The sequence below is a fragment of the Theropithecus gelada genome, chromosome 14 (genome assembly GCF_003255815.1).
Source record: "Theropithecus gelada isolate Dixy chromosome 14, Tgel_1.0, whole genome shotgun sequence".
NCBI lineage: Eukaryota > Metazoa > Chordata > Mammalia > Primates > Cercopithecidae > Theropithecus > Theropithecus gelada.
The window spans coordinates 84,328,767-84,355,074 of record NC_037682.1 but is presented as its reverse complement, the minus strand read 5'-3'; the positions used below and the strand labels follow the sequence as shown (position 1 = coordinate 84,355,074).

The following is a 26,308-nucleotide window of genomic DNA, read 5'->3' as shown; positions in this document are numbered from 1 at the left end:
GTTGGTGGGAGTGTAAACTAGTTCAACCATTGTGGAAAACAGTGTGGCGATTCCTCAAGGATCTGGAACTAGAAATACCATTTGACCCAGCCATCCCATTACTGGGTATATACCCAAAGGATTATAAGTTATGCTGTTATAAAGACACATGCACACGTATGTTTATTGCGGCACTATTCACAATAGCAAAGACTTGGAAGCAACCCAAATGTCCATCAGTGACAGACTGGATTAAGAAAATGTGGCACATATACACCATGGAATACTATGCAGCCATCAAAAAGGATGAGTTCGTGTTCTTTGTAGGGACATGGATGCAGGGGGAAACCATCATTCTCAGCAAACTTTTGCAAGAACAGAAAACCAAATACCGCATGTTCTCAGTCATAGGTGGGAACTGAACAATGAGATCACTTGGATACAGGAAGGGGAACATCACACACTGGGTCCTATTGTGGGGAGGGGGCAAAGGGGAGGGATAGCATTAGGAGATATACCTAACGTAAATGACAAGTTAATGGGTGCAGCACACCAACATGGCACATGTATACATATGTAACAAACCTGCACATTGTGCACATGTACCCTAGAAGTTAAAGTATAATAATAAAAAAAAGTCAACTATTTTTAAAATGTAAGCTACTATAATTTTTGCCACCACCTTAAATGGCTGAAAAAAAGACACAATCTGCAGTATTTGTAGTTAAGTTCTTCATGAGCCACAGTGTCTCCATTTTGTTCATCGAAACACACATTATTTAAAGCTTTGAATCACAAAAGAACAAAGATACTGGAACAGATTCCCCATGTGTTCAGAGGTAAAGCTGATGTCCAGAAAACATGTCTTCCTCATCTAATTCATTCTGCTTTGGAAAGGAATCAGAGATAGACACTGGGCTGCTGTCGCATCTACGTAGCCAGCCCTTCTTTCTTTTCCTTTCCTTCCAAAAATACCTACTGAGCAGTGATTATATGCCAGGTTCTGACTAAGTCAGACACAGGACCCAATAGTGCATTAGAAATAAATCCTGCCTTCAAGGAGCCTATAATCAAGCAGAAATAAGGAATAAGAGGAATATACTGCTGACCCTGAACCAAGAGAAAGTATTGCCAATTGAGGTACATTTAAGCTGACCCTATATGACCACAACCTGGGCATGCTCAATAATTCTAATAAAACTAGATGACCCTGCCGAGCTAGTTGGAAACAGTGAGATATCTTACAATAGGAATATCAGCTAAAAAAGTTTTATCACTGTTTATCTGGGCAGCTGATCAGAATCTTAATACAGACAAAACATACAACACGGAATCAGAATATGACTTAGTGACTAGACAAGTGTTTATTTCCTGGGTATTTGTGAAGCACAGTTCTATTTTTAAGAAATTATCCTGTACCTCACTATCCTCATTTGAAAAATGGTGATAGGGCTGATAACCCATTTTATTATAACTATAAAATAACACATGCAACAATACGTTTAAAACTCTTAGCCATTATACATCCATTATATGTTCTTCTTTAAGATGTTCTGTGAAACTACAGCTTATGGTCATAAACATGTGTTCCCATGCATGAGCCTGTGTTGGGTTTCACTCATTTCTTCCTAGTCTTACATGTACAGACTGCACAGGTCTGAAAATTTATACCTCAGTATCCTTTAAGCCCTTTAAAAAGCTGCTTCCAACTGAAAGTCATCTTTTTAATGTCTATTGAAAAGAATTTATACTGTATTTATGGCCTGGACATAATCATTACCTTCCAATAAAAATGACTCATTAAATAAAAAGCTATTTTCACCTGTGAGCTCTTAGAATATATTTGCTTACTTATGGAAATTCAGTAGCCTCTTGCTCAATGTTTTCTGCATTTCCCAGTACAATTATTTGGGGTTCATATATATGTCTATTCAAAATTTGCCACATCTGAGCAACTCAGAAACACTAAGAAGACAGAAAATAATAACAACAGACACCAAAACCACAACCACTATCCAAAGTGAGAGATTCTGGGATCCATTTGAGAGGGGCAGTAACCCTTCTGGCCTTTATTCAGCTTCTGGTTAGAAGGCAAAACACAGCAGGACTGCTGCTTCCAACATCTTTACTAAGAATCCCATGAACCGACTAGGAAATATTTCCCTGCAACAACCAGTAGACATGTTCTTGAAAGTGACAGAGCATCTATCTTAAGCTGTTACCAAGCTCTGCAAGTTAAGTGAGCATTTGAGGTCCCCAGAATGATTCACTGTTCGTCTGAGAGCCCACAGCACAGTTGCTTGCGATCCCCACACAGGCTGCTTTCCCACTGTATTTCCCTCTGTCTGAAACCAGAACTTATAGCAGACAAAGCAAACAATTTAATTTTACTAAAAGGCTGGAAACTTGACCTCACAGCTGGCGAAACTGCTTTGGTTTGATCTGGACAAAAGAATGTAGAAGCCTCTCTTTCCCCATCCACCCCCAGCTAAGTGGTCTGCCAGTCAATTCCAGGGGAGACTTTGCCACATCCCAGTACTCAGCCCACGGGAAGACAGAGTACAGTGGGACAAATTGTTTAACATGCACTGCCTGAAGCCACATGGGGATGCTTTCTATTTATTTGTGTTTTTCATAGCTCTCTAATATTTTATAAAATGCTACTGTTTCTCATTTTAATGTCTGGTGTTTTAATGTAGGGCTTATCTATCTTACCAAAAACAACATCATAATTGCAGCGTAGAAAAACACTTTGGGAAAGGAGTATGTTAATGACTTAATTTAAAGAGTTCTGTGAGTAAAAGCAGAAGATGTGTGATAAAAGAAAATGTGCTTTCATCTTTGCTTCAAATGATTTTTTTAGGTCAGTAAACAACAAAATGTGAACTACTGAGTTGTAAAATACCATAAAGGATGGTCACCAAACATCTCACAATATAAGTATAAAGTGCACACAAAGTCAACTCTGGCATCGGCATCTAATAAAAGGTGATGCTTACTTACAACCATGTCAGTAACTCCATGTCTCAGTAATAAATACAGCTAACAATGAAAACCTAAGACCTCAAAAGGACCTGCTAAACTATTAAGACAACATTGAACAAAATAGTACCCATGCTTACAAGTCCTAGGTTCGAGGCTCAGTTGTGCCACTGACTATCCCTGGGGCTAAGGGAAAATAACTTCATCTCCCTAAGTCTCATCTTCCTCAAACATCAACCATGGGCATGGTTCAACTCAAGGCTCATGGAGCCTCAACTCAAGGCTCCAAAGAATCCTTAAACAATTTTTACAAAATCCAACTCTAGACTGGGTGCGGTGGCTGACACCTGTAAACTCGGCTACTTGGGAGGCCAAGGCAGGAGGATCGCTTGAGCCTAGGAGTTCACAACCAGCCTGGGCAATATGGCAAGACCCTATCTCTACAAAGATAACAATAAAATAAATTAGTTGAGGGTGGTGGCATGCATCTGTAGTCCTAGCTCCTTGGAAGAATGAGGTGGGAGGATCGCTTGAGCCCAGGAGTTTGAGGCTGCAGTAAGCTATGACCCCAAAACTGTACTCCAGCCTGCATCTTGGGAGACAGAGAGAGAGTGACCCTGTCTCAGAAAAATCCAATTATATAATAAGTTTAATAGGATATATATTAAATTACTCTAATTATTTGACAATTACTAATTTAGGTATGGTGTGTGTGTGTGCACGCGCGCGCGCACATGTTTTACTAAACAAGTCAGCATACTTCCACTTTCTCTGCATAAATGTTTTCTGCTCCCAACTAGAACAGAATTCCTCTAAACCAGAGAGCTAGCTCCATGTCCAGCAATTCAGACAACATGCCTGACATAGCACCTCTTCAGTTCAACTTTAAGTCATGTTTAAGGATGCTACATTGGACAATAATTAAAAAAACAACTGCTATAAGACAGTATTAAGAAAAATGGAACTTCAGAAGGAAGATGGGATATATGCATGCAATTAACAAGAGTAAAGGGTGGAGATAGTGTTTTTCCTCTTACGGTACAGACATGACGAAGTGAAGGGAAATTTGAGATGGGGTCCATTTACATCACAACTTTTGATTCACTGTTAAATAGTTTTAGAAAGGCTACTTCTATGCTTAACAAATCTGCATTTAAAATCGTGTATTTCAAATTACATTCTTCCTACAGTTCCTAGTGGGTTTTTAAATCACAAAGAGTAGTTATCAGAGTGTGTGGCAATCAGTCAAACTTATTCTCCATCTTTCTTGCCTTCCTGCAAGTTAAAATACCAGGTAACAAAATCTAAACTTCCTTCAGGACTTTATCCAGAGGTCATGTCTCCCTAGTGAGGCCTTCTTTGGAACCCACCACCACCTGTACAATTTCTTGATCCTTCAATTGCATTATTTTTCTGCCTAGCACTTGATAATAATCAAGAAAAACAAGTATAATGTAGGGTATGATAGATGGTTTTAAGTGCAACATCCCCACTAGAATATGCAATGCTTAATTTTAGGTGTTAACTTGACTGGATTAAGAGATACCCAGATAGGTGAAAAAGCATCATTTCTGGGTATGTTAGTGAGGGTGTTTTGCAAGAGACTGACATTTGAGTCAGTGGGCTAAGTAAGGAAGATTCATCCTCATCCAATGTGGGTGGGCACCATCCACCTAGCTGGGAACCCAGATAGAACAAAAAGGCAGAGGGAAAGCAAATTCTCATTCTCCCTCTCTCTCTCTCTCTCTCTCTCTCTGAGAGGCCTTTGGCCGCAGGCTAAGAGTTATATCATAGTCTCCCCTGGTTCTGAGGCTTTTGAACTTGAATTGACCCTACTTGAATTGATGCTACTGGCATCCCTCGTTCTCCAGCTTACAGATGGACTCTCATAGAACTTAGCCGCCATAATCACATGAGACAATCCCCCTAATAAATCCTCTCTCATACATCTATATCCATATCTATATATGTCTCTCTCTCTCTCTCTCTCTCTCTGTGTGTGTGTGTGTGTGTGTATGTACATTATCTTTACTGGTTCTGTCTCTCTGGAAACGCTGTGTAATACAGAATGTTACAAGGATAAAGATTTTTGCCTACTTGGATCACTCTTTTAACTCAGTGCCTAGAATATTGTAGGAGTTCATCACGTGTTCATTATAACATTATATACTACATGTTGCATAATATATAATACATATTGTAATGAATATTACAGATATTCCCTTTAAGCTCCTATCAACAAAGGCACAAGAGAAAACAGAATGCACAAGGTAGACACAAAAATGTGCACAAAAAGATCCAAACATACCTACTCCAAGCGTAGTATGTGGTCGGGACAAGAGATAGAACCATGGATTTAGACGAGGCTGAGTTATAGCCTTGGCTCTGTTAGTAGTTCTGTGGACCTGGGCAAATTATTTCACTTCTCTAAATTTCAGTTCCCATGCCCACAAATCTAGAGCAATAAGAGTACCTACCTTATAAGTTTAATGTGAGGCATGAATGAGCTCAACTACATGATACACCTTGCAGGGTATCTAGCACATAGCAAGCTCTCGGTAAGTACTAGATGATGGTGATGGTGCTAAGGAGGAGGAGAAGGTAGAGGACAACAAAGATGATTACTATATTGTGACTAGGAAGGAAGATGGAAAAATAAGTCCAGTAGATGAAATTCTCAAACTCCTTCACTTTAGCCCTACTTCCCTCCCAATTTCCAGCGCATGAATTCACACACGTACATTCCATAAAATAGTGCTCTGACTTTGGATACTTGCTAGAAAGGATGGGGTTTTTTAAAAAAAATCGTTTGCTGGCCAGGCACGGTGGCTCATGCCTGTAATCCCAGCACTTTAGGAGGCTGAGGCGGGTGGATCACGAGGTCAGGAGATCCAGACCATCCTGGTTAATATGGTGAAACCCCATCTCTACTAAAAATACAAAAAATTAGCGAGGTGTGGTGGCGAGCACCTGTAGTCCCAGCTACTCGGGAGGCCGAGGCAGGAGAATGGCATGACCCCAGGAGGCGGAGCTTGCAGTGAGCCGAGATCAGGCCACTGCACTCCCGCCTGGACGACAGAGCGAAACTCTGTCTCAGGAAAAAAAAAAAAAAGTTTGCCCATGTCAATTAAAGAATGTAAAATGCTGCTACTTTTCCTCTTTGTAGTTCTAAGCAGTCCAGGTTCCAGAGACACAGAAATCACAAAACCTTGACAAACCAGAACCCTTGGGAAATGTGCCATTTTGCGCATTTGAGTTTTCCAAGTAGTTGGGCAGCCTGTCAGATGGTTATCATAATTGTGTGGGCTTTGTTTTGTTTTGCTTAGTTATCTATTTTTGATTTACATAATTTTTCCAAAGTACATTGCAATTCTCTTTCCAGGTCCAGTTTGTGCACCACCAAGATGTGCTCAGGCCAACCTGTACCACAGACACCTAAACATCGATGTTCACCCTACTCCCTGATAGGAACTCCCTTGCTCCTGCCACAGAATAAGGAAGCCCCCCTAATCCAGTACTCATTGATAAAAGAGAGATAGTAATGTGAACACTGACCAGACGGTACCTTCAGAAGTACTGGCTTCCCACTACTATTTCCCAGAAGTTTTGTGACTTAATGGCCTATGTGGCAGATTTGACCAATAAAATGCCAGAAATGGGCAGGAGGCAGCAGAGAAGCCGCTTCCCCTTCCTTCCAACCCCAGGCTAAATGGTCCAAAATAGAGTGGTTCTCAGTGCCCTCTCTGGAGACAGGCGGAGCAACTGAAAGCAGGCTGAGTATTGTTGTGAAGCTGTGACCAACTTAAAAACACACCAATTTATATGTGGTCTCCATTTCATCCCATATGACTTCTTTTTCCTCACTCTTGCTCCCCTGTGATTAGTAAAACATTAGCATGTACTGTAACTTGTCCTTCATATTCTGTTTTCTAGGGAACCTGGGCCTTGACAATGATCCCAACTTCATTACAATCATCACCTAGCTATTATGCTGCATGGGAATGAAGCGATGAGCACTCTTTGGGCTTAAAGCCTCCATTTGTGGGGGTGGGGGGTACAGAGTCCTGCTCTGTTGTCCAAGCTGGAGCACAGTGGCACCATCTTGGCTCACTGCAACCTCCACCTCCAGGGTTCAAGCAATTTTCCTGCCTTAGCCTCTTGAGTTGTTGGGATTACAGGCATGTGTCACCACACTTGGCTAATTTTTGTATTTTCTAGTAGGGATGGGGTTTCACCATGTTGGCAAGGCCGGTCTCGAACTCCTGGACTCAAGTGATCCACCCACTTCGGCTTCCCAAAGTACCAGGATTACAGGCATGAGCCAGTGCACCTGGCCTGAGCTTAAAGCCCTTAAGGAGGTACTTAGGGCTGTTTATTCTGAAAATGTCTGAAGTCCCAACATTAAGCCTTCAGACTCTGGTTCTGACTTGCCTCCTGCAAATCCCAGCTCCACCACAAGCTGTGAAACCTTCGACAAGAAATTTAAAATCAAGTTTTTGTTTCTCATCCATAAGATGTGGATAATCAGAGTACATACACCATAGAACCTTGTGAAAAGAAAATGAATCAATACTTATTTAACACCTGGCACAGAAAAACACGCAATGAGAGTTAGCAATCTCTTTCTCCTGCTGCCTGATTTATGGGGTTATTTCCCACTGCTGTATGACCATCTACTGAAATATCTCCACTTTGCAATTTCTAAAACGTTACAGGATTATATACCAGGAAATCTATCTTATTAGAATTGTGTGCAAAGTGAAAGTAAGTAGGGACTGAATAAAAACCACAGAGTTAATGTATATTAGTGCAAACTCTGTAGAACGCTCCCAATAATCATTATTGCTCACATCCTGGTTCTTGAACATATATTACCAAATTTTGACGTTCTAAATGAGCTAAAGTATTATTATCCATGTTTGAATCATGCTGTATTCCTGTAGAATACAGAATTTTGAGTTAGCATAATCACCCTTGAGCATCTACACTATCTCAGTTGTGAAACACAAGAGTTTAGTGACCATAAACAAAACTCAAACTCACTCCATTTCTGATGGTTTACCTCCTAGGATAAATATCAGTCTAGGATAAAATAGCAGTCAGATGAAAGAAAGAATACACCTGATATTTTAGCATCTAAAGTAGTGTTGTATAAAATGGTTATCCAATATTTAATAACTGTGTTTTTATTTCAAGGCTCATTCAGTTTAATCATTATTCCTTTATTAATCAAATATTCTATTAGAAGTATCCTCAAGGTATGAGAAAGAAATACCTAACTCTACGCAGGATCAGGGAGAGATGGGTGACACATATATGAGGGCAGAGGACCAACACACGTGAAGAAGACTAACCTCACTTTCCATCTTCACAGCCCCATTCACAACCTCAGAGCTCATACTTGGATAGCTTGAGTAAAGAATTTCCTTTCAAAGCTGACCTCACAATAATGTTTCTTTGTAATAATCATGGTGCTTTATCTAGAGTTTAGTCAATGAAATCAGAAACATCCTACCAAACCAACGGCCCACAGGGATAGAAATTATGGATTCCAAGATATGCTACTAATATATAGAGTATAAGTTAGATTATTTATGGTAAATTTCAACAATAATGTGCAAATTATGATTAATTGAAACTCCTTATAATTTAGGGGAAACTCTCAAGTTATACTTTTAGAATATGGAGAATGAATCTGAGTGAAAGAACTCTGGGACAGTTATTAGTGCAGCTCTTAAAGGCCCTCTTAGTGTGCTTCCTGGATGCTGGTATATTGTTACTGGTGAATGCCCAAAGATATTTGATGAGTAAGAGTGGGCCCAAGAAAAAATGCAATTCTTTCAACAGCCAACTACTCCAAAAAAGCAGTGAGACCAAAGCTCTACACTACTGATCTTGCAGATTTTATTTTTTTATTTATTTGAGACAGAGTTTTGCTCTGTCACCAGGCTGGAGTGCAGTGGTGCAATCTTGGCTCACTGCAACCTCTGCCTCCCAGGTTCAAGCAATTCTCCTGCCTCAGCTTCCCAAGTAGCTGGGACTACAGGTGCACGCCACCATGCCCAGCTAATTTTTGTATTTTTAGTAGAGACAGGTTTCACCATGTTGGCCAGGATGGTCTCGATCTCTTGACCTCATGATCTGCCCACCTTGGACTCTCAAGACCTTGCAGATTTCTTATTCTTCAAAGGCTGCTTTGGCTACAGAATTTCCAGGGCACCTCCTCAAGCAACATAGAGACACCAAAGAGTCAGATCCACTCACATACAAACTTGGTCTATGTCCTTTCACCATTTGTCTGTTGGTTCAGTAATATACAAGAGAAGCGACAACCTAAAACCTGGTCTGGTTGTCTTTGGCATCAACCTTAAAATCAGAACTAGACTTTGTGGCCTGGCCCAGCTCAGACACTTCCTCCAATGACATTAAAGACTTCTTTCAGAAAAATGTTCATTTACCAGTATTGCTGGGCAGATGCAGATTTAACATGAAGCTATTAAAGCCAATACTTCCAAGCCCCAAGGAGGATCCTAACAATGATTCACATTGTCCTACATTTTTATAAATTTTGCTATATATAATATATATCATATATATATATATATATATATATATATTTTGAGACAGAATCTCACTCTGTTGCCTAGGTTGGGGTGCAGTGGCCAGATCTCAGCTCACTGCAAGCTCCGCCTCCCGAGTTTACGCCATTCTCCTGCCTCAGCCTTCCAAGTAGCTGGGACTACAGGCGCCCGCCACCTCGCCCGGCTAGTTTTTTGTATTTTTTAGTAGAGATGGGGTTTCACCGTGTTAGCCAGGATGGTCTCGATCTCCTGACCTCGTGATCCGCCCCTCTCGGCCTCCCAGAGTGCTGGGATTACAGGCTTTAGCCACCGTGCCCGGCCGCAAAATATCCAGATCAATTCAAAATTTCTATTCTCTTTCCCCTTGATTACATTTTACATCACATTATGTGAAGTGGTTGCAGCCAGTATGGAGATCTGTCTAAAAGAGAATTAAGTCGAGGATACATTTAATTTTCATTTAGTGGGATTATTTATATGACTCATCTTCAATTCCACATATATACATATAGTTGTTAGTCATTCCAGTGTAGAAATGGCTTCCAAAAACACTCCCACTATCCATTGCACTGAGACACCCAGCATTTTAGCATAGAAGTAAGACCAAACTGGTATCACCATATGAATATAACCTGAGGTGGGCGGCACTAGACTTACGGCAGTGGTAGAGGAGAAATTAGGCTAAAATGAACAGAGCCAGAAGCTATTCTGTGGAAAACTACGAAATGATTAGACATGTAAATGTGTCATTAGAAGACGTTGCTCTTGCCTACAGAGTCAAAACGAAAGTTCTCTCCTGGATGATGCGGCATACAAGTTAAAAATGCACTGTAAGGTTTTTCTTTTGTTGACAAAACTCACAGAAACAGAAATTACTAGTTTTTTGTTGTTGTTGTTTTTTATGGAACACAGACTTGTAGCAGTATTATTAATAGCAAGAGTATCTGTAACAGTTTGTACGAAAAAGAAACTTGATAGAGGTTTTTCCAAATTTGACACAATGTTAAAAATTGACATGTCATTAAAAATAACAAGTTGTGACTTTGGAGAAATGGTTCTAAACTCTCAATAATAAAAAACACAAATTTCAGTCAACCACAGTAGCAAAAAAATTAAATAATCTTTCTTATTTTCTATGGCAATGATTACAAAATTGTTATCCTAGGGAAAGGCAATCGAGCAAAATTTCAACCCAAAAATGTAAGAAAAAAAGCATTAGAGATGTTTGTCAGGCATTTAAAAAAAATACGGTTATTCTTCTGAGTTTTGTGATATCTGTCATATTTGTTGACTTTCAAACTTTTAAGTTGCTGTGATTGTTTTCCTTGTTCTAAACAAACACAATTTTGTTCTTATGATATTCTTTTTCTCAAAACAGGCATTCGAAATAGTATGAGCTTCAAGCCCCACAAAACTGGGATTCATTTCTGGGATTAGGCATTCCTCGACAATTAACCCTTGCTTATATAGCATTATCAACTCACTTCAATGCTCTAGTTCTCCTTCATACTGTTGTGTCTCCAATTGGAATTTGTAAAACTCATCCCACAATGCCGAAGGATGAGCCTAAGGCCACAGGGAACATGATGAATGATCAGTAGAAGACACTCATTCATGTTGTATCACATGATATACAATTAGATTACATGCTTTTCTGTCTCTACTATAAGTTTTTTTAAATTTATTTATTTTTATTTATTTTTTTTTGAGGCAAGGCCTTACTCTGTCATCCAAGCTGGACTGTAGTGGCATGATCACAGCTCACTGCTGCCTCAATTTCCCAGGCTTAAGTGAACTTTCCATGTTAGCCCTCCCCTGCCCCACTAGCTGGGACTATAGGTGAGTGTGCCACCATGCCCACCTTATTTATTTATTTATTTATTTATTTATTTATTTATTTTTAGAGAGAGGGTCTCACTATATTGCCCAGGTTGATCTTGAATGCCTGGGCTCAAGCAATCTTCCTGCTTTGGCTTCCCAAAGTGCTGGAATTACAGCTGTGCACCACCATGCCCAGCCTCTACTACCAGTTCTTCATTTAATCATCTGTACCAGTTGGCACCACATGCCCAGACAACCACCATGGCTGCCTATAAGCTGGTGCTGATCCACCACAGAGACAGCACGTGGAACCTGGAGAACTGCTTCAGTGGCTGGTACAATGCCAACCTGAGCCCGGCAGGCCACGAGGAAGCAAAGTCCTGCAGGCAGGCACTGGGAGATGCTGGCTCTAAATTTGATATCTGCCTCTCCTCAGTGCAGAAGAGAGTGATCTTGACAATCCGGACAGTGCTAGATGCCACTGATCAGATGTGGCTGCCAGTAATGAGGACTTGACACCTCAATAAGGGCACTGTGGGTGTCTGACTGCAGTCAATAAAGCAGAAACTGCTGCAAAGCATGGCGAGGCCCAGGTAAAGATCTGGAGGTGTTCCTGTGATGTCCCACCACCTCTGATGAAGCCCAACCATCCTTTCTACAGCAACATCAGTAAGGATCACAGGTATGCAGACGTCACTGAAGATCAGCTACCCTCCTGCGAGAGTCTGAATGATGCTACCACCAGAGCTCTGCTCTTTTGGAATGAAGAAATAGCTCCCCAGATCAAGGAGGGGAAATGGGTACTGATTGAAGCCCATGGAAACAGCCTCCCAACCATTGTCAAGCATCTGGAAGGTCTCTGAGGAGGCTCTCATGGAGCTGAACCTGTCAACTGGTTATTCCCATTGTCTATGAATTGGACAAGGACTTGAAGCCCATCAGGCGCATGCAGTTCTTGGGGGATGAAGAGACCATAGGTAAAGCCATGGAAACTGTGGCTGCCGAGGGCAAGGCCAAGAAGTGAGGGCTGGCGGGCAGGCTACTGTCCTCAGGAGCACCCTCCCTGTCTGTCACATCCCTGTGCCCCTCCCTCCTGCACATGTCACACTGAGCACATCTGTAGGCATCTTAAGTTGTAACTGCAGATGGGGACCAGTGGCTCCCATTTTCATTTCAGCCATTTTGTCTCATGTAGCCACTCCCTTTACGACCTCGTCAGAATAACGCTTCTAGGGCATGGGTTCTCAGTCCAAACTGAGGAAAAGCTCTCCTTTTCCCAGAGTGTTGAAAGGTAGTGACTTGGGTTTTTGCCAGTGCTTTGTTTACTAAGGACTTGTGGGGAGGAACCATTCTAAGTCATGACCAGTGAGGAGAAGAAAGAGAGCCGATCTATTCCTGGAGCCAGTCCTGTGCTCTTCAGAGTCAGGCCATTGCCTGGGGGCTCTAGTCACTCAGTGGAAGATGAATGCAACCTGTATGGTGATGTGACAAACAACTCTTTCCTCCCTCACCCCAGAGAAGCTGGCTCTAGCAGGTTGAGATCAATCCTGACTTTAGTGTATGTGTTACCTTTACTTTTATAAAAGTATAGTGTATATAAATAATCCAAAACAATAACCTTTCTGGGGTTTCTTGTGGCAGTTGAAATAGTCCCACATGTGGTCATCAGAAAGTAAACCATTCCTCACACCAATATGGGATAAGCTCCCTGACCTATGCAGGGCAGGAGTGCCTCCTGCTGTTTATTTTAGAATCTCTCCCCCACCTTGTTTCATGGCTGTGAAATGCCTCTTGGTCCTAAGTGTGTCTTTCACTGACTGATTTCTGAATCATATTCTAGTTGCTTGGTCCTGCCACATAGGCCCAGTGTTCATTTGAGCACAACTGTACTAAGTCCTTTTTCCAGATCAGTATAATAAAGGAATTATGTACAATTTAAAAAATCATCTTTACATCCTCTTCAGTTCAAAGCTCTATAACAACAGAGAGCAGGTGCATGATAAATGCGGAAATGAGAGAAGGAAGAAGTAGAGGTCAAGAAAAAGGAAAAAGGAAGGGGAAAAGGAAGAGAGGCAGGCTTTTAAGGAAGCAAATGGAAAAAAAAATCATAAAAATGATTTAAACTCTATTTTACACATCTCAAAGGCAACCACAAAGTCTTTGTTTTTTTGTTTGTTTGTTTTTTTGTTTTTTTACCATTTGCCCATTTGCCATATCTTTTAGGGTATGTGTGTGTACCTCAAACTTTTATCTTAATTCATTTGTTTATTTGATTGTTTTTGATACAGGGTCTCACTCTGTCACCCAAGCTGGAGTGCAATGGCACAAACTTGACTCACTGCACCCTCAACCTCCTAGGCACAAGTGATCCTCCCACCTCAGCCTCCCATGTAGCTGGGACCACAGGTGCACGCCACCATGCCCAGCTAAATTTTTTATTTTTTATTTTATTTTTGGTACAGATGGGATCTTACTTTGTTGCCGAGGCTAGTCATGAACTCCTGGGCTCAAGCGATCCTCCTGCCTTGGCCTCCCAAACAGCTAAGATTACAGGCATGAGCCGCTGTGCTTGGCCTTTTATTTTAATTCTTTCAACTTTTATTCACTTTCAGTTCAAGATATTTCATATGCGATCTGTTATTTTACTCAGTATTATTCTCACCAGCATACTGCTTTTTAAAACCAACTAGAATATTAACTATGTTATGCAAATGAAAATCTGTGAATTTAATCACAAAGAGTGGCCCAGAGGAGCCGCTAAGTCCTATAACATCCAATGGGAAAATTTCAAGAGTCCTATTATATTCAATAACTCGTATACCAATGCCCAGAATTTAATATAAATTGAACTGAATCCTACACACAACTCTTTGTAGATTCTGTCTGTCGATAAGACATGCTTTCATAAAAACTGGCAAGTGAAAAATACAGACTACAGCCCATTTTAATTTTCATTTCATTTTCTTTTCAATGAAACATTGTGAATGTAGTGGCATCACATAAATATTTATCAAACTCTATAATTCTTCCAACTGTAATGATAAATAAAAGTATCTTTCAATGTGCATACAAAACACTAGCAGCAAACCATTCTTAGAAGACTGAAATGATATGCAAGCTATCTGAAGTCATGAAGGACAATAAATTTATCCCACTGCCTTCTGGAGAGCCACAAATACATGAAGCAATATAATCTGGTAGTTTTGGTAATCTGTGCTTACTAGGATTCTGAAATTTCACTGTTTGATAATTGAAGAAATAAAAATAACACAGCATCACTTGGCACTGGGGAAATGAGGACCCTGACCTGATGGGCTGGTAAGCCATTGAAAATGTCTATTATTAAATATAAAAGGAAGACTGCATACAGAGAAAAGACCACCCAAGTTTCCAGGTTGTAGGTTTGCCAACCTGTTTGGATTACCTCTTTATGACTGTCATTATTTTTATCATTTACTAGTTATACAGAGACAATAGCAGTTCAAGCCTGATACACAATGCAGACATAATTACAGATTTGAACCAACAGTACTATATTAAAACCTAAATTGCCTCAGCCCACAGTTATGAAAAGGTCAAGAAGAAGGCACCTGCTGAAAAGAGTAATAAAAACATGCCGTTTATGATTTTCCAGAAGCTTCTAATCCTTTCTCCCACCTGGCTTACATGACAACTACAAAGTTCATCAGAATGTTGTAGAGTGTTCAGGACTCCTCAGGGAAACATTATTTTTTTTCTCTCAAATAATTATGGCCAAAAAGTCTAGAGCCAAGAAAAGTTTCTGCTGTCACTTGATCATAACTTCATTCCTCTCCTTTGCCTGCTTGGGTCTCAAGGGGAAAATTTAAGGGCAAGCCTGGGCCAAAATGCAACAAGCCTCTTTTGATTTAGATGAGCAAGAGTAAAAATATCATCTCAAAAAAAGAATGAGGACAGGGGATGCCATTTATTGTGGATTTGTCATGAATTAAACTAAAGTTACCAAATAACATCTGTCTTACTCCTCAACTTGTCAAAGAGGAGTTGCCAGGCAAGTTTGGGGAAAAGAAGTTGGAAAGATTAACAACCAGCTATAAGACAAAATATGATTTCTGGTGCTTCTGAATATGAGACAAAAGAAGTTTATATTATATTACATTATGCAAGAGATATGCTACTATAGGAATTAATCACTCTTTTAAATATCTCGGCTGAAGCTAATGGTTTCTTCAATGACAAAGAGCTCCTCATTTTTCAAACAATACAGCTCTTCCATTTCTTGGTTTTCACTCACCCACTCTTGACTATGATGATTAGAGGCTTTGGACAAAGAATATTAGACTCAGCACTGGCAGCTAGTGAACAGTTCTTCAATTGAACTAAATAAATAAAAGCTACTCAATTGTTTGCCTTTATTCTTTCCTTGGCCACCAGCTGAAATAAATCCTTTTCCCTGTAGAAGATCAAAGTACAGCATCACAATGTTTGAGAGCTTGAAAGATCCTGGTACCCTACCATCCGGCCAAACCCCTCTTTTTTCTGTCTAGTGACACAGGTTCTTTAGCAAAACAAAACTTGTCCTTTCATGGTAGAAAAGATGTGGAGAGCATAAGTTAGATGGGAAGATACAGTCCTCTGGTTTCACTTTCTTGTCTTGTAAAATGAAAGCATTAGATAATTATTCTCTCTCTACTGTTGGTACTGAAATATACCAACACATCAAAGCAGTATTACAGAAACTGTAGTAGAAATTGCTAGAAAATGTCGGTATGCAAAATATTTTAAAACTTAAAATCTATTTTAGAAATATTTAAATAAGAAAAATATTTTATCAGTCAAAGTCCTGGTGGAAAACAGATGGCACACTCAAACTGGATAGTGAGGAACATTTAATAAATAAACTATTTACAAAGGAGTGGGCAGAGTTTAAAGAAGTAAAACAAAAGAAAACAAAAATAGTGTGGTAATCTAGGGCTAGTAACAGCAAGGAACTGTTACCACCCATCCATGGAGGGGTGCATCCAGCCCACAGTAACCAGTGTAGAAAGAGTCAAAGGGATGAATATCCTGACCTGGCTCTCCTTTCTTAGTTTCCCATTGGTGGAACCAAGAGATGTCAGACAGCAAAAGAGCCCACTGGCCAAAAAGCCTCTGGGCACAGAGCAGAAAGAAGAGTCAGAATGGATCAGAGAGGTGAATGGGAGACAGTTCGCCCAACTCTGAACACAATTATAAAGTTATTATTTATTTATTATTGGAATAATCTGTTCATGATATATATAATTAGCTTGACGGTAATTAATGTGTCTCAAACACCTTTTCGGTTTGTCTATTTGAATTCAAAGAGTACATCAGGTCTCCTAAGCCTGTGCTAGGTCTATCAAAGCATTTGGCATAAAGAGCATTCTGTGCTCAGATATGCTGGGGAAATGCTTTCAAGAGCCTCAATGCAAAGAAAGGTAAATGTAAATGCATAGGCACGGAGCCTATGAGTCTTTCCTCGTAACAGCAGATATGAAAAAATAAGAAAATAACTGTCCATACCTCCTGGGATGACTGAATGAGACCATCTGTTTAAAGCAGTGTGCACAGAACTTGGCACACAAACAGATGGTGCTCAGTAGATGTTAAGCACTGCTGCCACTGTTACCAGCATCATCTCTTGCATCTGCGTTGTGACCTGTCAGCTACCCATTTCTTACACCTGTGCCTCTTTGTGTCACTAGCGCCTGGCGCAGTGCCTTACACATAGGCAGTGCTCAATTAACGTAAACTTACGAAGATGATTGTGAGAGTTGTCATGTCCTATGTCATGCTATTCTATTGTTCAGTAACTATTCACTCCTCTCTCCCTCTCCCCTGTTGGAGGAGTGTCATAGTCAGTTTAAGTTGCTATAAAAAAAAAATACCTTACAACCTTACACTGTTGGTAATTTGTAAGCAACAGAAATATATTGTTCACAGTTCTAGAAGCTGGGAAGTCCAGTATCAGGGTGCCAGCAGTGTTTGGAGAGGACTTGCTCCTCATAGATGCTGCCTGCTAGGTGCCTTCATATGGCAGAAGAGCAGGGGAGCTAGCTAGAGCCTCTTTTATCGGGACATTAATCCCATTCATGAGGGTGGAATCTTCGTGATTCAATCCCTTCCCAAAAGCCCCACGTCTTAACACTATACATTTGTTATTAGGTTCTAACATGAGCTATGGGGGGTGGGGGAGGGGTGCACAAACATTTAGGACATAACAAGGAATATTCTTTTCTGCTCCACAGTGCTGAGCTTGACCCTATGACCTGCTTTGGCCGATGGAACGTGAGCCAGTTTTGAATAGAGGCTTTAAGAGGCACTGCAAGTTTGCACCAGCCCTCTTGAGCTCCTGCCTCTCACTTTGAGAACATCACATCCCAGATAGTGAGTACTCCTTCAGCCTGGGTCCTGGAATAAAAAGACATGTGGATCAGATCCTAAGTCAATCCAGTCTGCCACAGTGCTGTTTCAGCTGTTCCCTCAGAGTCTGGGGCAAGAAAATAATATTTCCATAAGCCAGTGAAGTTTCACAATTGTTTGTTATATAGCAATAATCCAGAAAAATCTGACAAATACATATGTGTAACAAGGTTATGACAGCATGCTGGACTGAAAAAGAGGGACAATAACATGAGATTTTGAGTCCATTACACTAGAGTTGAAATCTTAGCTCTGAACAGCTACCAGATGTGTGACCCTGTCTGGGCAAGCCTCAGTGATCCCTACCTTGTTGCATTACTGTGACAATTAGCAATAGTACCTAAAATGTACCTTGCACAGTGCCTGCCACAAGATAGGTACTTGATAAATGGAAGAAATAATCCAATTAGTAATAAAGGATGGCAAAATACCTTCCCAATTATCCATGATTAAAGTGCTAATTGGAAATTGTTCATCTCAATTAAATATTTCTTTAATTAACCAGATAAATAGAAAGGGTGAAACCATTGCTCAAGTTTGTAGCTTCCAAAATATTTATAGAAAATTACATTTTGAGATATATACTGTGCTCTTTCTAAAATGGTGTAAAACCTCAGAGTAGTCAAGAATATGAATCCCTGTTGTGTCAAAGAATAAGAATGCATTCTTTGTGAAGAAAAAAAATGATTAAATTGCATCTTCCAGACTAGTGATTTAAATCGTGATCAAATCCACTATAGTCTGGGAGGCCCCCATTTAATCCATTTACTGTGAACATTATTAAACATTTATTAAATGCTTGTGCATAGCAAAGAATTTCAAAGGTATGGTTTGGTTCGCAGAGCTCCAAGAAAGTCAAGAACATAAAACTACTAAATGTATCAACTAATCCCAGCACACACACTGTCACAAAACGTTAAGCACTACAATTACTGAAGCATAGAAATGGATTTTTATCCATTGGGAAAGCATTCAGAAAAAATCACCACTAATAAATAATAAAAGATTTATTTGAATTGTAAAAGTTGACTAGAAAAGAAATTTATTTAAGACATGAGCTCAAGTCTCTGCCTTTCAAAAAACTAATAAAAAATAATTTACAGAAAAGATACATATAATCTGGTAGCCATTGTCTGAGTAGGTCAAGTAAATTTAGGGTAGTGTTTGCAAACCACATGAGGAGGAAATGCTTGAAAAGCTTCAATGAAGATTCCTGGGCTCCCACTCCAGACCTATTGAATGACAAGCATTGGGAATTGGGCCTGTGAATCTGCATTTGTTAACAAACCCTCCAGGTGACTCATGTGTACTCTGAGAGCTGCTAACCAATGCAAACCCTTGGGTAATCTTTGGCAGCTGACTTAAAGGTTTTAAAAGCCTCAAATTCAAGCAAGTCTAGGCCATTCTATGCCCACAGGTTAAATAAAGACAAAGGAGTCTAGACCTGAGAGTCAGTAATCGCTACAGGGCTAAACAGCTTTTCATTCTGCCAGCAACTCAAACCATATTTTTTTTTTAGCATTTGGAAGCAAAAAACTGATGGATCATTCAACAGTAGTATAAACTCAACAGCACCAAGGTGATGGCTTCTCTTATTGGGCATACAATTGCCAAACTTCTCTTCAGCCCTAGCATCACCTGGAAACAAGTCCAGGTGGTCATTCCTCATCAGCTCCTTGGGCTTAGATTCTAAAATCTAGAAGTGCTGAGAGGAGAGAAAGAAAGATGGTTAAGATTCTATGGACACTCTAATCTTCATAAAAAAACTCAACAAGCCCAAACCTTTTTTCCTGTAATACAGAGAAAAAACCCAGTTGTGTTTTCTAAGAGAAGGGAACAGAATGAAATAATAAAGGAGAAAAGACATTGCTACTATAATTTTAAAACTATGAAAAAATCAGAAACATGAAAGAATTGAAAGAAAAGGGCACTGGATTAGGACTGAGGAGATGTGGGTTCAAGATGCAGCTTATATCCTCTAAAACCTGTGTGACCTTATAAACTCACTTAGCTACTCTTTAACTCAAAGGAGTTAATGTTTATAGGAAAGAGGTTTTTAAGTCACAAAGCAATGTGAAAATATAAGTGGCATTAGTATTGCTGATGACAAAAGTTTTTATTTTTATTTTTAATTGTTATTTTTTTTTAAGACAGGGTGTCACTCTGACACCCAGGCTGGAGTGCAGTGGTGCAGTCACTGCTCACTGCAGCTTCGTCCTCCTGGACTGAAGTGATCCTTCTGCCTCAGCTTCCTGAGTCACTGGGACTATAGGCATGCACCACCACACCCAGCTAATTTTTTGTATTTTTTTGTACAGATGGAATTCCACTATGTTGACCAGGCTAGTCTGGGACTCCTAAGCTCAAGAGATCCACCTGCCTTGGCCTCCCAAAGTGCTAGAATTATAGGCATGGGCTACCATGACTGGCCAATTCAAGGTTTTTTTTTTAATATATATATAATTCAGAATATAATGGAGCAAACGCAAATACATATCTTTTCTAAGTAATACCCAAGGTAGAAACATTGTAGCAAGTTACCTGTGGGAAAATCTATGCCACTGATACCAAATTGTTCCTACTTTTCACTGTATCAGGTAAACCAAAATGCAACTTCCTGATTAAAGAAAAAAACAACTGGGTATGACTTGATGTAGTCATCTATATAGCAGTGGTGAATGATTCAGTTCGAACTTTTCCTATGACCTACCTACCCACATTTACCTGAGTCTCAACGCTAAGTTCATCACTAGAGAGCCATACAAACAATGGGACTATAAAGAAATCAGGAAGGTTAATCAATGACCAGCACCATTAGTCAATAAGTCCAGGGTTGCAAGGATTTTGAAACCTGTTTAATACTTTATTGCCTTACAGATTTTCGCTCAACACCAAATTTCAGTGTAGTTGGGAACATGCAAGGAAATTCCAACTTATCTTGAGATGGGTGAGAGCAAGGTACACTGCAGTTACACGAAGCTAAGTTTGAAAGTAGGCTCCATATTCTATGTCTTCTCTGAACCTCAGTTCATGAGTTGGTAATTATCAGTCCCACCTCATGGTGCTGTTGGAAGAATTAAATAAGACCTGTCTATAAACCCTCTGTACAGTGTCTGGCACATTGTAAGTACTCAATGAACTCATTATTATTAGTAGTAAAGTATTAGTACAGAGTAGGCACTCGGTAAAGGCTAGTTCCCCTCTTTTAACATTTTGTACTTAAAAGGCAGACATATATTCCAACCAAATTTTAAGCGATACATGATAACATACAGTATGTGGCAAAGTCAGGGTGAAATTTCCTAACATTGACTTTTAATCTACTATAGCTATGAAGACCAATTTTACAATTTACACTGGCCATAATTAGAGCCTATGTATACTAAAGCTATAGTTTAAACTTGAGATGGCACATACAGCTTTCTTGCTACCTAATATTTAATATAGTTTCTTAAATCATTTTTCTGGTATTGTGGATATACAGTTAGTATGTCTATAGGGATACCTTCCTACCTCCTGTTCTAATCATCATCACTGGGACTGTTATGAACAGAATGTACATATATGTCCCCTACAAATTCATACTCAGAAGCCCTAAACCCTTATGTAACGCTATATAGAGATAGAGCCTTTGGGAGGAAGTTAGGTTTTGATGAGGTCATGAGGGTACAGCCTTAATGATGGCATTAGTGCCCTTATGGGAAGAAAAAGACCAAAGCCTGCTCTCTCTGCCATGTGGGGACACGGCAAGAAGTTGGTAGTTGGCAAGCCCAGAAGAAGGCCTTCATCTTGACTGTGCTGGTGCCCTGATCTTGGACTTCCAGCTTCCTGAACTATAAGAAATAAATGTCTATTGTTTAAATCACCCAGTCTGTGGTATTTTGCTGTAGCAGCTTGAGCTGACTAAGGGAGCAAAAGCACTCTATGAATATTGTGGATAAGTATCTAATGTATGTAAATGAGCCCTGAAAATGGTAAGGTCCTAATATTACCATTTAAACAAGACTAGGGAAGACACAGGCCCTCACTTGAGATGTCTACAATCTAAAGTCTAGAGAAATGCACAGTGCTAGCAAAGAAACGGAAACATACACATACACAGAGACATGCATGTGCCCAGGCACATGAACATTTTAAAGACAAATAGCGACAATAACAAGTATTTCTAAAAAACCTGTATCTTTATCTATGAATGAATAATTTTAAAAGTAAGTCAGAAGCAATAAAAATACTGGAACAATTTTGCCCCATATTTTTAAATGTTTTGTAAAAAATCTCCTTACAAATAAATTCTTAAAATCAATTTTTATAAATGAAATTCATAGCAAGAGTCATTTATTCCATTAAGAAAGCATTTGTAGAAGCACACCTCCTTATATTAATGGAGCTACAGAGTGCAAATGTCCATCGTTCAAGGACCAGACGAACCCAAGAAAGATAAAAGACCAAGCAACTAATGCAATATCACTTCTGCAAAGCCTTACTGTAAAGGGAAAGATTCTTATATAAGATCCATTTGAAAATCCATTTCACACTTCTAACTTAAAGCCAATTCAAATGTAATTTACTTTATCAGATTCCTTCATTTAGAGAGGGTCAGGAGTACAATCAACAGAAGTGACAATTACTTAGCCTTATCAAAAGATGACCTGGTAGCAGTAGTGCTGAGCAAGAAAAAACAAAACAGAACAAACCAGGACTCCCACTGGAAACCACGGCTGTTAGTGTCTAAACAGATCTTCTAACAAACCAGAACATTCTAAGAAAAAGCATCTACGTGCGTCGTCTCTGCACCAAATGCAACCTCATTTGACATTCTATTTTAGTGGCCTAACATTCCTTTACTTTTCCAATGTTGACCATTTAAAAGAGTTGAAACAACACTCTTGGCACAAAATATTACACTTACCACTCTCGTCGTCTATACTGAACCTTCCAAGACCACTGCCATCCCTGATGGAGTACTGGATCTCTCCATCCCTTCCGGAGTCTTCATCTCGAGCAGTCACCTGCAGCACGCTTGTTCCAATGCGTGAGTTTTCTTTTACAGATCCAACAACAGCAAAGTCTGGGAAATAGGGAGTGTGGAGGTTTTCATTGACATCCACCACTTCCACCTCAACAAAGGAAACAGATGACAGAGAGACAGGCCGCCCTTTGTCTTTGGCCCGCACAGTAAGGTTATAGAATTGCTGTTTCTCATAATCAAGCTCTTTGCTCAAGCGGATGGCCCCACTTGCTTTATCTATTTCGAATCTCCCATTATAGTCATTGACCAAGGAATAGCGTACTTGACCCCCCAATCCAAGATCTGGATCATGGGTCTCAAGCCAAGCAATGACAGTGCCAACAGGGAGATCTTCAAGAACCTTCACACTATAGCTACTGGGAATGAAAGCCGGGGAGCAGTCATTGACATCATCTAAAAAAACTTTCAGAGTGACAACTGAAAACAGTTGCTGACCACTTTCTGCCTTGTCCCTGGCTTCTATTTTCAAAGAATAATTGGCTTTGGATTCCCGGTCCAACTGGTCGGCTACATAAACGATTCCAGTTGAGCTATTGATGGCAAACTGCTGTGTATCTGTCAAGACTGAGTAAGTCACTTCACCATTAGAACCTAAGTCTTTGTCTCTGGCTTCCACTTGAATGATTTCAGTACCAATGCCTGAACTTTCAAGAATGTTAACTGAGTAACTGTCTTGAATAAAAACTGGGCTATTGTCATTAGCATCCTCCACATTGATGGTCAGCAGTCTCCATGATGATTTCTGTGGATTACCTAAGTCATAGATGGTGATATTAAGGAGATAGAGGTCTGTGTGTTCTCGATCCATGGGCATAAGGACTTTCAGCTGCCCAGTTTCCATATCAATATTAAAGCAACTATCCGTATTTCCATCTGATATTGTAAATAGCACTTTTCCATTGAAGCCAGAGTCGGCATCATAGGCTTTAATCTTCAGAATGTTAGCACCAACTGGCAGATCCTCCTTTACAGCCACATCAGAAGGAAAAGACTTGTCAAAATATGGTCCCTGCCTATTAATTGAATAAAAGTCAAGAAATCCATCTTCCAGATTCAGTTTCCCATTTGCTTTTGCCTTAATGAGTAGCTTCTCTGCCAGCTTTTGAGCCACACGAGTTTCTCTGCAGCTGAAGCTCTTTGAAGACACCTTCCCATGTAGGACGGAAATGTTAATAGACATGGGGTCTGCAAGATTCTCTCCATCAGTTGCTGTAATTCTGAGGGCAAAATTGCCATTTTTAATGCCAGAATTTGTCAGTGATTTTTTAAGCTGTAAAACACCAGAGTCTGGGTTTAAATAAAAGAAGCCAAGTTCATTTCCAGAAATTATTTTGTACTTTACAAGTTCAAGTTCATCAATATCGATCGCTGAGACTGCTGTGATGTGTCCACCGACTGGAAAGTCATATGAAATAACTCCCTGGCAAGCCACTTTTTCAAAGAGAGGGCTGTTGTCGTTGACATTTCCTATTCGAATAGTCACATTGACCTCACTTTCATGGCGGTACGGCGAACCCCAGTCAGAGGCTCTAACAATGAATCTGTAAATTTCTGGGGAGGATTCAAAATCCAATTCTTCAGTTGTGCTAATAACACCTGTAAACTGGTTAATGGCAAATGGTAACAGATTCAGGCTAGCGATACTATAGGTGATGTACCCATTTTCCCCTTTATCCTTATCAGAAGCTGAAACTGTTAGAACACTGGTTCCCACTGGAACACTTTCATTCACATTAGCATCGTAGAGTGGTTGCTGAAATTCTGGGGTGTGGTCGTTCGCATCTTCTATGCTGATGGTGACTTGTGTTTTTAAATCTCCTTCCTTGTTTGTCACCTCCAGTTTATAAACCTCCTTCTTAACAGTATTCAGTGGCTGTGCTGTAACAATCAGACCTGACCGAGGATTAATTTTGAAGTACACTGCATCCTCACCAGGAGATAATTTGTATTCCACATCTATCGGTTCAGGACTTAGTTTTACTATAGCAACCACGACACCAGGAGGGGAAAATTCACTTACGCTCACATCGTACACTTCTTTTTCAAATCTAACGGGGACAGTGTCTCTTGTGGGGTTGCCAATGTGGACTGCCTTTAGTGCTGAAAATTTTTGAGGAGATCCCTTGTCTTTTGCTTGAAGAGTGAGATTGTAGCCATAGGGAAAGCTCTCCCAGTCAATCTGCTTCCTCTCCTTAATCTTGTACTCATTCAGCCACTTTCCTTCCTTAGCCAGGAAGAACTGATCTAAAGGATCCCCAGCCACGATGGAAACAGATTCGATCTCTCCATTGGCTCCATCATCTAAGTCATCAACTGTCACCACTGCATATGTCGGCTCTTTTTCCAATGAGAAAGGAACATGAGTGACTACCTGGATTGTTGGGGCATGTTCATTTATGCGCTCAATGTGAACATAAAGCTTTGCAGTACTGCTCACTCCATTGTTTCCATACAGTTTCATTCCCCGGTCCACAGCCAAAATTTCCAGATCATACCTATTCTTTTCATCATAATTTAATCGGCCACTTAAGGAGATGACACCACTCGTGGGGTGAACTGAAAAGAGATCAACTTTATTTTTAAAGTAGTAGTAGAATTCTCCATTGGAACCAATATCTGCGTCTGTTGCAGTCACCTGGGCGACACTAGTCCTTAGAGGTGTGCTTTCTGCTATGGTAACAGAGTATGTTGTGGGTGAAAACAGAGGTCTCAGATCATTCATATCTAAAACCTGTATATTCACTTTGGTCCATGCTTCCAAATCCTCTCCTCTGACAGAACCTTTTACTATCAATAAATAATTATCCTGGATTTCCCTATTTAATATGGCAGAATTGCCACCTTTAGTTCTTATTCTGAGAAAACAGAAATCTGCAATGATGACTTCCTCTGCTTTGAAAAAGCCTTCCTCATCTCCGGACACTATTCTGTATTTGATATCCCAGGACAGATCTATTAAGGTGATGCCCATTCTACTCTGGCTGTTGACGTAGGTCCTTGCTGCTGAGTTCTCATACACGGTAGCATTATAAATGGAATGTGTGAAGTGGAAGCCCAGGGGCCCAGTCCCCGGCAGCCCCTGGGAGACGGTGGCCAAAAGCTTGAAAAGCAGGAGGATGAGGCAACAAGGAGGAGGCCGTGCGCCCACACAGTGTCCCATAATTATATCCATCACATCATACTTCCATCCTGGAGGGGAAGAAAGAGAGAGAGAAAAGATAAATTAACCATCCTAGAAGAAGTGGGAGAGTGGGAAATAACTATTAGGAAACCATGCTTTTCAAAACTTTATCATAAAATCTTTTGATTAAAACAGCAATATAAGAAAAAATTAGAAACCTCGCCACTACTAGGAAATGAGGAACCCAAGATTACTAGAATTTAGCTGAATCTTGTAAGAATTTTTTTCAAGTGACACTTTGTTTTAAATAACACTTTTATACTGCTGACAGGGTTGTTCATTGGTACAAGATTTCTTACATTCTGAAGGTCA

At 40.1% G+C, this 26,308-nt stretch overlaps 1 protein-coding gene and 1 pseudogene across 2 annotated transcripts in view; one reads left to right on the top strand and one right to left on the bottom strand.

Moving 5' to 3' along the window:
* The window catches only part of FAT3 (FAT atypical cadherin 3), a 558,548-nt gene extending 532,550 nt beyond the window's left edge, over positions 1 to 25,998 (bottom strand). The window contains exon 1 of one of the 2 annotated variants that reach the window (XM_025356611.1): positions 22,696 to 25,998. In XM_025356611.1, the coding sequence (XP_025212396.1) occupies positions 22,696 to 25,987 (3,292 nt within the window). In that variant the 5' untranslated portion in view covers positions 25,988 to 25,998. The remainder of the gene's footprint in view (positions 1 to 22,695) is intronic. The other variant, XM_025356610.1, reaches the window with a different exon arrangement.
* Positions 11,625 to 12,387, top strand: LOC112606318 (annotated as a pseudogene).
* Positions 25,999 to 26,308: the final 310 nt, after the last annotated feature.